Source organism: Chinchilla lanigera, unplaced genomic scaffold, assembly GCF_000276665.1.
Source record: "Chinchilla lanigera isolate Chin_1 unplaced genomic scaffold, ChiLan1.0 scaffold00028, whole genome shotgun sequence".
Taxonomy (NCBI): domain Eukaryota; kingdom Metazoa; phylum Chordata; class Mammalia; order Rodentia; family Chinchillidae; genus Chinchilla; species Chinchilla lanigera.
This window is the reverse complement of record NW_004955429.1, coordinates 13,028,575-13,044,959: the sequence shown is the minus strand read 5'-3', so window position 1 is coordinate 13,044,959 and position 16,385 is coordinate 13,028,575. Positions and strand designations below refer to the sequence as shown.

Genomic DNA, 16,385 nt, shown 5'->3' with positions numbered 1-16,385 from the left:
GACAGGCTGAGGGGGCTGTACCAGAGTGTGACCAGGAAAGAATGGAGCTGAAGAGAGGAGAGCAAGTGATAGAAAATCTACCCTAAATGGATTCAGGTGGTGCCTGAGTGTTTCCGTCATCTACTGCTGTGATAATGCTGCTTAACAAACAGTCCTCAAGGTCAGGGGCTTTAAACAATGATTATCATTCTCTTAGTCTTGGGTCTGCAGATTGATGGATCTGAGATGGGCAGACATGCTTCCTTTTCAGACTTGGGTCCTTTCTAGGTCTCTTTCTGTTGGCCAAGGGAAGTCCCATGGCCAGTGCAACTTAGGGGGGCAGGAGGAGCTGCAGAGCCTCCCTCAAGAGAGTGTGGTGGGCTGGGAACAGGGGCGTAGTCTGCCACCTGCTCCCTGCTGAAAGCCACACTGGGTGGTAGGCAGGACAGATGGCAGGAGGGCCACTCTGGAGGCAAGGGAACTCCTATAAACCCAAAGAGGTAAGACACTTTCTCTGTAGCTCCAGGATGTGGTGGGCCTATGTTTACCACTGGCCCCTACATTCTAGGTATTTTCACTAGTCTAGAATTCTGCTGCTTGGACCCAGTTCTGTGCCCTTTCTGAGCCAGCATGTCAGACTTGGAGATGGAAGGCTTCCAGGACGCCCGAGGCGGCAGGACATACATGTGTGCAAATGCAGAGGAACAGAGAGACAGACAAGAGGCCAGGGACAGGGAGAGAGGGGGAGGAAGGAGGGAGGGAGAGACAGGGAGAGAGAGAAAAGGAGGCAAGAAGGAGTTAGTTAATTTTTGATCAAACTCGGGGATACTAGAGAAACACCCTCCACACAGTCCCGTATTTTTAGCGCTAAGTGGTGCTAAAAGCATTTGCTGGTGCCCGTTAGAGCAGGAGAGCCGCTTAGTTAGGGAGCAGAAGCTACGCTGTGCTGTGTCACTTCGGTTTCTCACTGTGCCTCGCCCCGTGAGTGCACTTGCTGGCAAGATCGGCCGCTTCCCCCTACACTCGCGTTTGTTGTCTCTGAGTTGCTTTAAAAGGATGCTCGCCCCTGGGGAGAGCATCACACGGCACAGCGCACAGCCCACAGCATCTGAGGTGGGGAAAGCAGGACGCCAAGCCATTTCTGTTTCATCCAAAAGGAGCCCAGGCAGTCAGCTTCCAGGAGTCCAGGGGACCCTGAAGGATTCTTGTGCACAGGCCTGAGATGTCCTTATTCCTCAGCAGGAGACAGGACACCTTGGGTCTTGGCAGCCTCCTTGTGTCCTGAGGGGCCCTGCCTAGGGCAATGCTGACATCTAAGGAGTGTGCGCTGCACCACGCGGCTGTGTGCAGCATCCGGCACTCGCTGAGTTTGTTCCAGGCCTTCCCGGGTGGTCTGGGAGCCGTTAGGTCAGGCCTGTCCTACCAGCTGGGCAAGGCGGTAGGGTCAGAGGACGGTGACACAGGAGGGCAGAGCTACGGAATCAGAGGCCCGTGGGCCTGCAAGATCCCCAACTGGGGCTCTCGCGGCACGCCCAGAGCCTTCCTCTCAGGGGTGGGCCTCCCCCGCATCTTCCCCTGTGAGAGTCTGGCTGGGCACTTCCTCCCCGGCTGGAGATGCCACAGTGGGAATCGGGAGGCAGGTCAAAAGGGCAGGCCTGGGAGACCTCAGAGCCTGGGGGTGTGGGCAGTGGGACAGACAGCAGGGCTGAAGGGAGCCGGGAGGAGAGCCAGCCAGCGGAAGGGAAGGCCCTGAGACAGAGGGCTCTGCTCTCACCCAGGGTTGGGCTCTTAGGGGTTACAGGGGAGGAAGGAAGGCTGTGCCACCCCAGGAGGCCTGCGCAGAAATGACCACACTCCGCCTAAGAAATTATACAGACTTTATTAAATAAAACAAGGAGAAGGGACCTTATGGACATCCAGGTTGTCAGTGTGAGCTCAGGTAGTAGGCAAGGCACGAGGCGTCTGCTCTCCAGCTTCCAGACGTCACCGCGGCCCGGCCGGAAGGACCGAGGAGGTTTACACCCAACCTCCAGAGGCAGATGGGCCCTGTGGAGTCCGTGTTGTGCTGTCTCCATGTGGCCGGCTCTAGGCAGCCTCCAGGTCTCCCTGACGGCGGCACGGCTTCCTGGCTCAGAGCAGGAGTCCGGTATTCCCCAGGTCTCAGAGCTGACAGGAGCTGGGCAGAGGAGGGCTCCTGGCTGTCCTTCCTGGAGGGCAGGCTGCTCCGGGGCCTGCTGAGTGGCTTCCTGGGCCTGGGCTGAGCAGGAAGAGGCCACTTCCTCTGTGGCTGGGTGGCAAAGGCTCAGATCTGCTGAGGTACTGCAGCGTCCCACCTACGCAGGGACAGGTGAGGCTGGGTCTTTGTGCTGAGGTGGAACGCAGTGGCTTCACAGGATAAATGGGGTGGGAGGTCCCTGCCACCAGCCTGAGGATACCCCCACACTGCGGAGGAGCTGGGGACAGAGCAGCAGGGTCCCCACTGAGGACGGCCCAGAAGGGATGAAGCCACATCCACCAGGTGCTTCAACAGGTTCTGAAGCACAGGACCAGAGGACGGAAGGCTTTTCACAGTCGTGTGAGGGCTCAGCTATCCAGAGGCTCGGGGTGCTGTAATCCTAAGGCTGAGGCGGGCAGGCCCAGGGCAGTCATGTCCATTCGCCCCGATATTTCCTAGCAGCAGCCAGACTAGGAGTTTTCACAGGGAGAGAGCTCACAACAAGAGCCGGAAGGTAACTCAGTGGTGGAGCACTTGCCTAGCATGCTTGAGGCCCTGGGTTCCATCCCCAGTACCACACAGACACACAGACACACAGACACACACACACACACACACACACACACACACGTGCGCGCATGCGCCCCAAACCCCCAAAGCAACTAGAAAATCCTTTCCCTGAGACCACTACAGTAACATCATCTTCAGACACCTTCTAACTAGAGTTTGCAACTGTCCCAAGTCTTTTGGAGAGAGTGGCAGTAGCAATGCTAAGAAAATCAAAACACAGTTGGAACAGTGTCCAAAAATCCTAGACAGCCGTGCATAAAGGAATGAGCCAGCCAGTCCTAGCTTTGCAAGGCTTGGAAGGGCAATTCTGTTGTTTGAGACAGGGTCTTGCTGTATGGGCTGGGCTGGTCTCGAACTTCCTCTCCTCCTGACTCAGCCTCCTGCGTGCTGGAGTTACAAGTGTGTGCCGCCACACCCAGCTCCGGAGGGGAATTATAAAAAACAAACTTAAAACTCCTACGTACACAAATAAGCTAATAAGCAACTAGAACTCCGCTTTGCGAAAGCAAAGGGGCAGCGAGGGTGGCTATGGCACAGGTGCATGGGACTTCGGGCCTTGTTCCAGCACGAACGTGGCAGCGGTGTCCCTGTCACCAAGGCGTCTGTGGGGAGCTGCCATCAGCACCAGACTCTGGACTCTCTAGCGGGAGGCGTAGGCTGGGCTCCAGAGCCCCGAGGGAGGACTGGCTTTGCGAGCGGGAAGCAGGTCGTTGAAAGGGTTGGGTGACGAGGCAGCGAAATCTAGGGAGGAGACAGGAAGTGAGCAGTGCGGGTCACTGGACATTTCTCCAATACTCATCAGCCAGCTCTAGTGTCTCTGAAGTGCTTGCTACATGCTTGGGACACTTTCCTAACCCAGACCACAGGCTGCCCTGAGAGCCTGTAGAGCTGACACGTGAGGAGAGGACACTGGATCCGCAGGGCTCAACCTATGCAACTGTCTGGAGCAGTCCTTGCGTCTCCTGATCCCGCTCGAGGGTCCTCTGCCCCGCACAAGATAGCCTGGAGCAAGCTCCTAAGGGTCTGATGGGGGCCTTGCAGGCTAGAATGGCGCCTAGGCATGTTTTGAAAGAGCACATGGTTTTGTGGAAGGAAGCCCTGCTCTGGGGAGTAAGACCCCACACACAGCGGGTGCCCTGGACTCAGCCTCCTGCTGCAGGCTCTCGGGTGTGAGGGTGCCCAGGAGCTCCTGGACTGCCCAGAGGATTCTGTTGCAGCTCTGATGTGCCATGCAGATCCTGCAGGGGTGCTAACCTGTTTGATGGTGCCTGGGTTTGTGGAAGTCACCCCGAGGTCTCTGCACTGTCCCCAGACGACCTGGAGCCCTCGCTCCTCCAATAGGCTCCGCCTGAGGTCCGGGCACACCAGATGGGCTGGCCCTGTCCCCTGTGTACCCCAAGGACAGACAGGGCTCAGAGCTTGAACCCTCCTCCAGCTAAGGCTGGGCCTGGCGGTGCCTGCAGCTAGGGGTGCTACTCACAGTGCAGGCTGTGCTGCGGGCTGGCTTGGGGTGTGAGGGCCTGAGGTGCAGCAAGCTCCCGGGGTGTGGAGACCGTGTGGTAGGCTGCAAGAAGCACAGCTGGTTAAGGCGGGAAGGGACGGGACAGCCCACCTGGAAACGCAGGCGCCTGCCTTACCTATGATCATGACTGCAGTCCCAGCCAGCAGGGCAAAGAGCGTGAAGAACATGACTTGGTAGGAATCGAGGAAGTGCTGAAAGAGGCTGCTGCCATCTGCAGCGAAGAGAGTGGTCAGCACGCCCCCGGGTCCCAGGGGCGTCCCCCAGTGATCCTGTGCCTCGAGGCACCCACGGGGTCCCACCCAACCCTGCCGCAGGGGTCGGGGGACAGCGAGTGCAAGCCAGCCTTAGGCAGGCGGAAGGGAGGTTCCCAGGGTGCGGGGCCTGCCCAGGGCTGGGCGAGTCCTGCGCTGTTGCCCTGGGGCTCCAGCTCCTCCTCCTGGAGCCTGTTCTGTCAAGACTGGGTCTCCCTGTGGCGGCGCTCTCCTGCACCACCCAAGGTTGGCAGGTGAGCTTCCGTGCCTGTCTGTGGGGAGGACCAGGCTGCTCCGAAGGCAAGGGAGGCAGTTCTGACACGCCAGGGCGCTCAGCCTGGGGGACCACGGGGAGCCCAGTGCGTCCAGGCCAAAGCTGTGCTTGCCCGGGAGCTGAGCCAGGAACAGCTTCCTCCTCCCCTTGCCTGTCCTCAGCCCCACACTCAGACCCCATCCAGCACCAAGCACTGCCTTCTGTGCCCTCCGCCACCACCCTGAGCCAGGAAACAGGCTGGGGCTCCTCACTCAGCGGGGGACAGGGCCTGCTTACCCTCCTCCAGCCACTCCTAACCAGGCGGCCAGCGCCACCCACCCCCTGCTCTGCCCTGTTCAGGAAAAAGCACCGCGTGCCCACCCCAGGGTCTGTCGAGCCGGCTGCTCGGCCCTGACCTGGCCACCCATCCTTGAACCCCAGTGACACAGGCCTTCTGTGCTGTCCCCTGCTCCCCACAGAGGGCACACGAAGCCCTTTCCTCAGCACAGCTTCAGAATCATTCTCTCCGCTCGCGCCTGCAATTGTGAGTCCTCTCCGCAAGGCACTAACTTTCGACAAGTGCCAAGCAGTGACTATGAAATAAGCGACCCCCTTCACCCAGCGGTGCGCGTTCACCGAGCTCCGAGCATGTGTCAGGCCTGCTGTAAGCGCTATCCCCGCATACCTAGCCTCTGGGAGCAGGTGTTGAGCAGGGACCGTAAGAAGTAACTGTTTACCCTCAAGACTGACAGCTGGCAGCTGTGCAAGAGGGGAAAAAAAAAGGGCCAGGTGTTGGGAATGCAGCTGGAATTCTCAGTATGAGCCCAGATGCAGTATTTGAGGGTGGGTTTGCAGGAGGTAAGGGTGCCGGTGGAGGCCAAGAGCTCAAGTTCTGGAAAAGGGCAGAATGTGGTGGAGCAGGGGCCCTGGAGGTGAGTCGGGGTGGATGAGGTACCACAGGCCTAGAGACTTGGGGCCACCGCAGGGACTGGGGCTGTGCCTGGGGCAGTGGGGCTGTGTGGGCTGCTAAGCAGAGGCGGCTGCCTTGTTGGGAGTAGCCAGGGCAGTGGGGAAGCAGTCCTGGTCACCTTGAGGACCATCTGTACCTGGACTCCTCCATTTTCACACTGCAGGTTTCCACTGGTACCCGAGACTGAGCCGGCCCGTCCCTCCCTGCCCCACTCTGTGACTCACAGGGGCCAGGCCCACGGCGGTCCATCACAAAGGCCACGGTGACAGGGATGGTGAGGGCCTGGTCAGTGACGGGGCTGGAGAAGGTCAGGGCTGTGGACAGAGGCCCCTGGCTGCCGGCCGCAGGGTCCGAGATGCCAACTATGAATGTGACAAAGCTGGGCAGCCCCAGAGATTTCTCCTTCTCGAAGGCCAGCACGGCTGGGGACCCAGACTTCACCTGGAAGAAAAGTCAGGGCTGGAGCTGTGCGCTCTGCATAGTGGGCCACCTGGGCCAGCAGCCGTTGAGCTGGACACAGGGCACTGCCTTCCAGGGCCCAGGCCACACCTCCCAGACACAGGTACTGAGGATACTTTTCACAGATAGCACGTGGCCTGCAAAGCCAGGAAGCACTGCCTACACTTGGGGTGTTACACATCAGCACCATGGAAGTCTAAACAGCATTATTTTTAAAAATCACTAAACCAACATGCAGTAGCAGCCTCCAAGGGAGCAGCCTGGGGCTCTGTGTGCAGCCTCTCTAGTGACGGTTCCCGCCCAGGCCTGGTGGCCCCCGCTAGCAACTACGCCTCACTCCTGGTCCCTGTCAGGAGCAGTGGCCACTGCAGGACAGCGGAGGACAAGCAGAAGAGCTGGCAAGCCCTCCGGCCCATCCCCTCCACGGCTCCGCAGACTTACGGGCTTCAGGCCTCGGGGCCCCTTCACTCCAGTGCAGCAGATGGAAGGGAGGATGGAAAAAGGGTGCTCGTCCCCAGGGGGAGTCAGAGCAGCATGTGAACTCGTCCATCCATCATACTGAATTCTAAGCACACTCTGAACTTCCAGTTGCAGATAAAATAATTACCACAATTACACAGGTGGCTGGCATGGGGGTGCATGGCTGTGATCCTAGCTCCTTAGGAGGCTGAGGCAGGAAGAAGCCAAGTTTGAAGAAGCCAGGGCAGGTACCTTCTCAAGACCTTTTCTTAAAGTAAAATTTTTAAAAAGGATTGGGAATGTAGCTCAGTAAAGTGCTTGCCCAGCATGTGTGAGGCCTTGAGTTGAATTCCCAGTAGCACCAAAAATTTTTAAAAAATTTACTTAGATGAGTAGAGGAAACTGGTGTTAAGGAAAATCAGTAAAGGTAAGAGTGTTTTGAATTTTAAAAAGTCCAAGCCAAGTGTGGTGGTGCGCATCTATTATCCCAGGACTTGGGTAGCTGAAGCCGGGGGATCATGAGCTCCAAGCTGGCCTGGACTACAGTGGGATGCTGTCTCAAAAATATAAGTATCATTTTAATTTTAATTTTAAAGAGATGTGGCCTTGACCCCCCACTCCTGGTTCTTTTCCATGACCCTGGCTCTGGCCTGCGCAGAAATGCAGGGATGCCTCACCTCCAAGCTCTCCAGGGTCTCCACGGCACCAAAGACCTTAACCTCGGAGCTGGTGTACTGATTGCTCAAAAGGATTTCAGCCTGGTCAGTGTAGAGCCCGGGGCTGAAGGACACCTCTGCCTCGACCTGCTCTGGAGAGAAGTGGCTGCCGGGGATGGAGGCCGTGACCACCAGCGTTGTTGTCTTGGTGCTCAGGCGCTTCAGCTGCATGTCTGTCAGTCTGAGCACGGTGACTGAGCAGAAGTACTGGCCTGCAGAGACAGCAGCACGCCGCCTGTGTCCTCCACCCCTGTACACGGACACTGCCCCCATCCCTGCTCCTCTCACCGGGGAACTCCCACACAGCCTCCAGACCCCGGGTGAGAAGTTGCCTCCTCCAGAAGGCTTTCTGGCAGTCCCCCGCTTGGAACCCTCTCTGTGACCGATGGTCCCCCTCACTATTTCAGAACCCCAGGCCCCCAGCTGAGTGGTGCTCCTGGGGCAGGAAGCAATCAGAGCCAGCCTGACCAAGGAGGAGCACAAATAAACAGCAGATAGGTGCTATGCCCTGATGTGGGGCTGCGGGTCCACCCAGGGTTGACTCCGAGATGGCCGGCATCCTGCTGCAGCTGGGGGCTCTGTGACCTGTCACTGTTTGGACTCCAGTCCTAGCCTCCGTGCTGACCCACTAGACAAACAGGTACTTGGGAAGACACCAGGGACCTGGATGCCTGGGTTTGGCCCCTTCCATGCCGGGGGAAGCCAACCTCCTACAGTCTGCTGTGGGAGATCCAAGCCTGGGCCCAGTGCCCAGGTATCCACAGGACACATCTGCAATCCAGCAGACACCGCACCCCTTGGCCAGTACACGGTGGGGCCAGGCTTGTGCTGGCCTTCGGTTCTATGCTCTGGCTCCCTGGGCTATAAAACAGCTACACCCCACCACGTGCCTGGTACAGTCCCTGACTACTTAATAAACAGGCCTCCACCAATCCTCACCGAGGCAGGGTGAGGCACCACTGTCCTCCTTTCAAGGAGAGGTGGCTTAGCAGGGAACAGCCTTATCCCCAAAGGAAAATGGCCAGCACTAGAGAAAGGGACCCAGCCTGGGTTTGGGGGCTCTGCATCCTTTCTCCTGGGTGTGGGCGGCAGTGGAAAGCCAGCCGTGACCCAGCTCAGGAAGGCCAACCATTCCTCATGCCCCGAGGGCCCAAAGAGGCCAGGGCCCTGGGGCAACCCCTGAGCTGGATTCCCAACAACTTCCACCTGTTGGACAGACGGCCACCATGAGCCACAGAGGCCCCAGAGGCCCACAAGACAGAAGTGCACTTTCAGATCTCTGCAGGTTTACCTAGAGCAGCGTCAAACCCTGGCTTGACAGTGAAGACGTCCTGTGCTGGGAAACTGAAGACGTCTTGCTTGAACCAGAACTGGCAGCTGATAAGCGACTCGGGGTGCAGAGTTTCGATGACTTCCTTCTGCATGGGTGAACACTCACCTGCAGAGGGGGAGGTAGTAAGGAGGGCTGCACGAGGGCTGGTGGGGCTGCAGATGGCATCTGTGCCCATATTTCTTCCCCAAACTGGCAGCCTGGGCCACCTGCAGCTCGGTGAGGGATGCCTTGGCTTTGCACAGAAACTGAGGGTAAGTTATACAGAAGAAGGTCATCCAGAACCCGGGTAATTTCAGCTTGGAATTCTGCATGGGCTCTGAGCTGGCAGTGAGGGCCACAGCTGATGGCCGGGCACAGTGACGCACATCATGTGCTCCTGACCCCAGGGGTAATGAGCGATTTATTTCCGGACATGAGGAGGGTACTAGTTCTCCACAAATACCCTGAGAACCACTTCGGTGGCAGCAGAATATTGTCCACTTGCATGAAGGCAGGAAAGGAGACACTGACCACCGTGCAATGAGCCTGTACCATGAATCACAATAAAAAGTGTTTAATTCTATCAGTCAAGTGACTTATTTCTAACAGCTGCTGTCCAGGGTTATCATAGGCAGGGGACGAAGTAGAATGTTCTATGCATGGTTTGGGAGCGGTAACTATAAAAATCAAAACCAGCAACCATTCTTGCTAAGTCATTAGTTTCCCCTATCAAAGGTGGCACATTGCAGCTTTCTTTGCTCTGGCGCCCTAGGGCTGATGGCATCTCTCACTCAGAAACAGGCAATTGCTGGGAGCTGGCTCTTTTACTAAGATTTCTTTCATGGGCCTGGCTTGTGGAGGCCTCAGATTGCTAAGAACTTGCAAGGACTGGATGAGCCAGAGCTAAAGGCTCTTTCTGGGGTCAGGGTGAGTTTGACTAAGAAAAGCAGGACGGCAGGCAGAGCTCAGTGGTGGAGCCCTTGTCTACCACGGGTGAGGCCCAGACTTCCATCCCCCGCACTGACAAAAGCAGATGCAACCCTTTCTGAAGGGTCCAGGAAGCCACTTCCAGCCCCCCACCCCACCTGGCAGGGCCTCCCCAGACAGCCTGAGCCCCCACTGTGCTCCGGACCCCTTAGGTTCGAACTTCTGTCTCCCACGGTGACCGTCACTCGGGAGGCTGTGGCCTCTTGGAAGCTGGTCTGGGCCGAATGGACATGGTGGGCCACAATCTTCTTCGGGATGCTGACCACGACCTAGGGAGGGAGCAAGGAAGCCTGGTGGTCATGCGCTGTGTGCCAGCTGTGCTGGGCATTTCTACAGCCTCTCACTCTTCCCAGGAGCCCCTGCAGCGCCCAGGGCTTTATCAGATGCAGGGCTGCGGGTGGGCTCAGCAGGGGCTCCTGTGCCCAGCACTGCCTCCTCCTGGAGTCCCACAGGTCTGTGCAGGGCTGACCAGAGCTGCCCACTGCTGCCCTGGCCCTGGCTCCCATCACCCTGTCTTCTCGTCTACCGCTGACCGCCACACGCCGGTCTTCTCTCCACTTCTCCAAACTCCCTGGCTGTCACCAGACCCTTCCGCCTAGGCCCTGTTCCCACAGCACCTCACCTCCGCTCAGGGACACGGTCATCTCCAGCCTTCGGCGTGGGGCTCCAGATGTGCCACCCAGCTGTCCTCCAGCTTCATGTGAGGCACAGTGATGCCCACCTCAAAGCTACTGTGCCCCCCATCCTCTCCCCACCCCTTTGGGCCCCCTCTCAGGGCAAAAACCATCATCAACCAGACCGTCCATGCTGGACCCGGGAGGCACCCCAAGACCCCCTTAGCTCATCCCCACTTCCACAGTACCCAAGCTGGGGTGACTCCATGTGCAAACCCGCTGGTCCTGGCTGAACCTTACCCTCAGTCCTGGAGTGGTTGCGTTGCAGGTAACCCTTCCAAGATACACCCCGGTCTGTATCGTTCTGACTGAAACAAGCCTGTCAAACCCACCAGGCCGTGCCTCTCTGCCTTGGGCAGGCAACGGTGGCAGCTCACGCCCGAGGTGCACCTGCAGACACTGAGCCCACGCTCAATGCTTCCCAGCATGCTGGTGTATTTCATCTTCCCAGGGAACTGAGGCACCCGGACAACTCGCTCCAGGTCACACAGCCATGCAGTGGCCACGATGGGCTCTGAACCCAGACAGTGTGGCTCCGGGCCTCATGCTCTTTTTTGGCGGGGGTGGGTGGGGATCATGCTGCTTGCGTTGCTCGGGATGGTCTCAACCTCCCGGGCTTCTGTGTTCCTCCGGCTTCCATCCCGAGTAGCTGAGACAACAGGTGCACCCAGCTGACCCACGTTCTTCAACATGGCACGCATCTACCACGATCACCCGGCCACAGAGCCAGACCCACGTCTCTGCTCTTAGACCTCACCCACCTAGACTTGGGCGGCCCCCTTCTTTGACCACTCCCAGGGCCTCTTCCGGGAAAGCACCCCGCCATTAATCACAGAACGCCTCTCTCTGTAACCCGCCTGCCCAAACCGCACAGTCGCAGCGCTAAATATGCAAACTATTAGGTTAAACTGCTGGATTCGATAAAGCACACGCTGGCTCTCAAAATGAGACGCATTTGGAACTCAGCCAGACTGGGCTCATTGATTCATTCTCGGCTGGAGATAAACGCGAGAATGGCTTTCATTCGCCTCCAGAAAGACTGCAAAGGTGACTTGCTGGGGGAGGTTTAACTGCTGGTGACACCAAATGTCTGGGCCACCCCGCCCACGGCCAGCACTCCCGCAGGGAAGCACCCTCACTGGCCCGGGCCCTGTGAGTGGGAGCTGGAGTCATCGCCACCAGTTTGGTGCGCGTGACGGAGGCCTGGGTAGCCGTGTCCAGCTCGGAGTTAGCGAGTGGGCAATTCTGACTGCTGTGGACGGCTCCCAGGGTTCGTGTTTCTTCTAAAAAGGGAATCATAACATGTGAGTAGCTGCTGGCCCTGCATCTGTGAACTCCACCGATGATGGATCGAAAACATTCCAGGGAAAAACCATGTCTGCCTAGAAGATGCGCGGCTTGTCTTCCTTAATCACAACTCTCTAAGCACTATGGTCTGATGACCATTTCCATAGCATTTACATCCTATCAGGCTTACAAGGTATCTAGAGATGACTGAAGGACCAGATGCACCCATGGCAACCTGCCCCCCAGGGATCTGCGTGCCTGCAGATCCTGACATCTAAGAGGACCCTGCCACCAAGTCCCTAAAGACAAGACCAGGCCCTTCACAAAGGGGAGGCATTCATAACCTTGTGCCATGGGATTCGTGGCCTCCAAGGGCCAGCTACACCTCGCAGGCTACAGGCCAGGCAGGCCTCTGACCACCCTCGAGCCCCACCTCCTTGTAGGTCCTCAGGTGTCCGGCAACCTCATAGTACACCGTCACAGGTCCCACGTCCTGGGCCACGGCCACTCCTGTCTTGGGGTCCACATGGAGGATGCTGCTGGCTGAGGAGCTCCAGGTTCCTGAGGTGCCTGGGAGAGGAAGCCCTGTGTCACCCATAAGCCACGTCTCTGGGCACTGCAGCCAAGGCCCAGCTGACTGGATGGCTGTGCCAGCCCCGCTTGGTGGGGAGCCCTGTGCCACTGCCCTCACTCTTCTGCCCCTATTGCACCTGTGCGGGTGGGGTGGCAGGTCCCAGGCTGCCCTCACCCTGCCAACACTCCCTGTCTGGAGTCTCTCCCACCCTCTCGTGGGGCTCCACCCGATGCCCTGCCCTGGGATGGCTGGGTGCTGTCCATCCAGGCGCCCCCTGACCCCCAAACCCTCCGCACAGCACAGCTCCTACCCGGTCCCTGCTCACTATCAGGGCCTTTTAGCAAACAGAAAGCAGGTGTTGGGCCCAGCACCTCGACTAGACTTCCGAGTTCAATCACACTATACAATAAACCCAATTAAGAAACTCAACAACCCTGTTCTATTTATGGCAGATCATATTTGTTTTTCTTTAAAGGTAGTGTTTAATTTCTTCTTAAAATGAATTAATGAGGCAAAAATGGGAGCCAGTTGGAAAATAAAAATGAAGCAAATAATGGAGCCTGAGTTCTCTGGCTGTCGGGCGGCACAGGGATGGGTGGAACTGGAAACCAGGAGCTGGTCTGCTGACTGCTTTTGGTTACGCGTCCTAGACCAGTGCCGCTCTGCCCAGGAGCCATCGGCGGTGCAAGACACTGAAGCGACAAAGTCAGTCCCCTGGGTGAGTCCCCACGCCCAGGTTTGCTTGCTGAACACTGGATTAGACAGTGGGGACGTGGGGCATTTCTACAAACCCAGAAGATTCTACTGGGCCTTGCTGTCCTAAGGAGGGGCTGGCAAACTCTCTACAAAGGACCAGAGGGAAAACAGTGTGGGCCATGCACAACATACCATCTCTGTCATCACAGAACCAGTGTAGCTGGGTTCCAATACAACCGGACTTGCAAAACACAGACTGCATGTAGCCCTGGTAGCAGTGCTTCAACCCCTGCTCCAGAGCGCCCTCTACAGGCTCTACCTGTGTGTTTCCTGTGACCGGGCTCCGGCACCTCTTGGGGAGCCCCCACTTGTCCCCGCAAGTGTTGGGGACTCTTACCTTCCAGGCCAATGAGAACAGTGGCCAGGCAGAGGACGTCCCCTACCACCACCGTTCCAGACAGCTCCGGGGAGATGGCCTGCAGGACAGGCAGCGGGACGTAGTCGGAGAGGCCTGGGTGCTCGGTGTCCCACACGCGGAGCAGCGTCAGGCCCGTGCTGACCGTGCGGACCGCGCAGGTGTTATTGGTGGCGCCCTTGCCGATCTGCACAAAGTCGTCTCTAGGGGCGCGTGCAAGAGAGAGGCATGTGCCGGTTCAGCCTCGGGAGGGACAGTCTGAGTCCTCTGCTGAGTGCTGGGCTGGCAGCTGCCACGGAGAGGGTGGCACAGGTGGTCCGAAGCGGCCCCCAGCCGCTGACTCCTGAGCCCTGAGCTGGTCGCTGCTACACAAAGGCCAGACTGACTTCTGTGGTGTAGCTCAGGGAGGGGCAGCAGGGCCCGTTTTCTCCGGGGCTGCTTATGTCCCAGGCTGACATGGAGCCCCATGACCTAAGTCCTCAGGACCACGCCCCCCACTCTCAGCCCTGGAGATGAGGCCACTTTCCTCACCCAGCAGGGGAAGTGACAGAGGCGTGGGGAGGTGACCCAGTCTGTCCAAGCTCACAGGGCCCGCAGGGTCTGAACCAAGCTGCTTCCACCGGGCAATGTCCCTAATGCTGTCCTTTGACGTGCCCAGTCACACGGTGACACTTCGGCTGCAGGTCCCTGGGAAGGGACGGCCACCGACGTCTGGACGTGGCCTCTCCCTTGTGATCTGTCCCCTCTGAGCTGGTCTGTGAACCTCGCAGGCAGCGGTTCTCAACGTTAGACTCACTCAGACTGCAGGGCCCTGGGAACATGTGCTGCCAGCCACCCAGGGGACCTGGGGCAGGACGTCTGGCGGGCCATGTTGAAGCCACGGCTGCTGCCTTCCTCTGGAGACGGCTGCCTTGCTCCTTGTCTCAGGACCAGGCTGCAGCTGCCCTTCAAGCTAAGGGAACTGCACATGGAGCGGGACTGGACCTGACACTCCAGCACTCGTGTTTCCTGGCTGCGTGGACCTGGGCAACTGGCCTGGCCTCTCTGGGCTTCTGCAACCAGCTCACAGAGGACTTGGGTTAGGAAGGGATGTCACCCACATCCTACCTGTTAGTGGCAAAGTTGAGAATGGAATTGTGAGCATGGAAGATGTCTCCAAAGTTGTCGTGGAAGTGGGCGGTGAAGGTCACGGTCATCCCCACTGGCAAGGCCTTTAGGGCCTCCTTGTTGTGGGTGTGCAGGACGGGGCTCATGGAGATTCTCAGGTAAGAAACTGGAGACACCTGGAGAATAGTGTACCGTCTGGCGATGCCCCTGCACTGGGGCCTGGCCTTCTGGAATATTCTCTTCCCAGGAAGAGATGCCTGCCCTGGTAGATCCCATCTTGGGATGACTTGGGGGACTGGCTTCGGGGTTTTCCGAACAGGAAGGTTTTGTTCCTCAGAGAAGCCTCAGCCTGGTATATGGTGCATCATGCCTGTAGTCCCAGAACTTTGGGAGGCTGAGGCAGGAGGGTCATAGTCTGAGGCCAGCCAGGGCAACTTAGTGAGACACTATGTCAAAAATAAAAAATCGAAAAGGGCTGTGAATGTAGCTCACTGCAAAGGCCCTGGGTTCAATCCCTAGTATGGCAAAACAAAAACAAAAACAAAAACCAATCATGTTGCAAACCCCGAACACCAGTCAGGAGCCTAGGACGCAGATCCAGCTCTGTGACCTCACTGGGTCTCAGTTTCTGCACCAAGGAGGCAAGGCGAGTGGAACCAATCATCCCCAAGAGCCGTCAGCCGACAGCCCCACAGTACACAGGTAGGACCTCTGCCCCACGTGAGTCTTAGATCAGTTCCTTCCTGCAGTTTCTCTGTTGCAGACAGGAAAAGTTACCTCTGAGCTATTGTTTTTATGACCCAAAATGGGTAAAACGCACACCTTACCTTCACAGCAATGATGACGGTTTGGTTGGCCCCAAAAGGCTCCTGGGCGGTCACTTCGACAGTGGACGTCCCGACCACAGAGCCAGACACCAGGAAGCCCCGCTCGTCAACGTGCACCACGGGGACCCCCTCGGGCCCATCAAGGACAAGGTAGCTCAGCGCAGCGGCACTGTCCCTTTGGGAAACAAGACACATCTGCTGTCACAGATGGCCCGCCTTCCATGCCTTGGGGTCCGGCCATCTGCGGCTCCCGACTGCTCCTGGGAGACAGGAAGTTGGTCTTGGCCGTGGCACACAAGCCCCGTGGGCTGCTGCCGTCTGCAGCCCCATCACCCAGGAAAGAGCAAATCCAGAAACCCAGTGCTGAGGACAGCATGCCGCCCCCTCCTCGGAGAGCGGCTTCCATGGGGGGTTGGCCAGTGGGGCACGAGTCTGTGAGAGCTGTTGGTTTCGCTGGAGACGTGGGACATTTATTGCAGAGATCATTTGTTTCTACAGCACATGGTTTTCAATTTATTGCAGCAGGGGCGCCCAGCATGGTTGAGAGAGCATGGGGCTCTGAGTCAACAGGACCCACAGCCAGGCCTGAGGCAACCTGTTAGCAGCTGTGCGTGTTTGTCTCTTCTCTGCCTCAGTTTCCTCAACTGCAAAGAGGAAGTGGTGATCCTGCTCTGTCCTATTCTGTAGGGCTGGCAGCAGGACAAAAGCCATGTACCTGCTAAGAAAGGGGTTTTCAAACAACTGACACTGTGGGCGCTGTGCAGGAGACTAATTATGCAGTATTTTACACTGTAATTAATGAAGAAGGAGCACAAAGAACAGACCTCTGGTTGCCAGGGTGAGTTTCCTCTGAGTTCCAGCAAATGCTGTCTTTGCCCCCAACACTCTTTCCCTACCAACTCCCTTCTTAAAACCTGAGGAACTCCTATGCATCCTTCAAGAGCCCTGGGTCAAGCATCTCCCCTAAAATGTTTATGCCCCAGGCTCTTAGTTAGGCTGTGGCTCGATTGTTGCACATCATTTTCTTATAGCCCTTTCCTGCTGTTTTCCTTCAGAGGCACCTAATGTCACTCATCTTTGTGTTCCTGGTTCCTAGTACAGCACTGGGCCCT

At 57.7% G+C, this 16,385-nt stretch overlaps 1 protein-coding gene across 1 annotated transcript in view; it reads right to left on the bottom strand.

Annotated features, from left to right (window-relative positions):
* Nucleotides 1-3,140: 3,140 nt before the first annotated feature.
* The window catches only part of Nup210 (nucleoporin 210kDa), a 133,877-nt gene continuing 120,632 nt past the window's right edge, over nt 3,141-16,385 (bottom strand). The window contains exons 30-41 of the mRNA XM_005386982.2: nt 15,274-15,448; nt 14,447-14,622; nt 13,322-13,542; nt 12,088-12,224; nt 9,839-9,962; nt 8,686-8,832; nt 7,356-7,606; nt 5,985-6,201; nt 4,402-4,497; nt 4,245-4,328; nt 4,019-4,150; nt 3,141-3,505 (exon numbers count right to left, since the gene is read on the bottom strand). Coding sequence (XP_005387039.1) covers nt 3,405-3,505; nt 4,019-4,150; nt 4,245-4,328; nt 4,402-4,497; nt 5,985-6,201; nt 7,356-7,606; nt 8,686-8,832; nt 9,839-9,962; nt 12,088-12,224; nt 13,322-13,542; nt 14,447-14,622; nt 15,274-15,448 — 1,861 coding nt within the window. The 3' untranslated portion in view covers nt 3,141-3,404. The remainder of the gene's footprint in view (nt 3,506-4,018; nt 4,151-4,244; nt 4,329-4,401; nt 4,498-5,984; nt 6,202-7,355; nt 7,607-8,685; nt 8,833-9,838; nt 9,963-12,087; nt 12,225-13,321; nt 13,543-14,446; nt 14,623-15,273; nt 15,449-16,385) is intronic.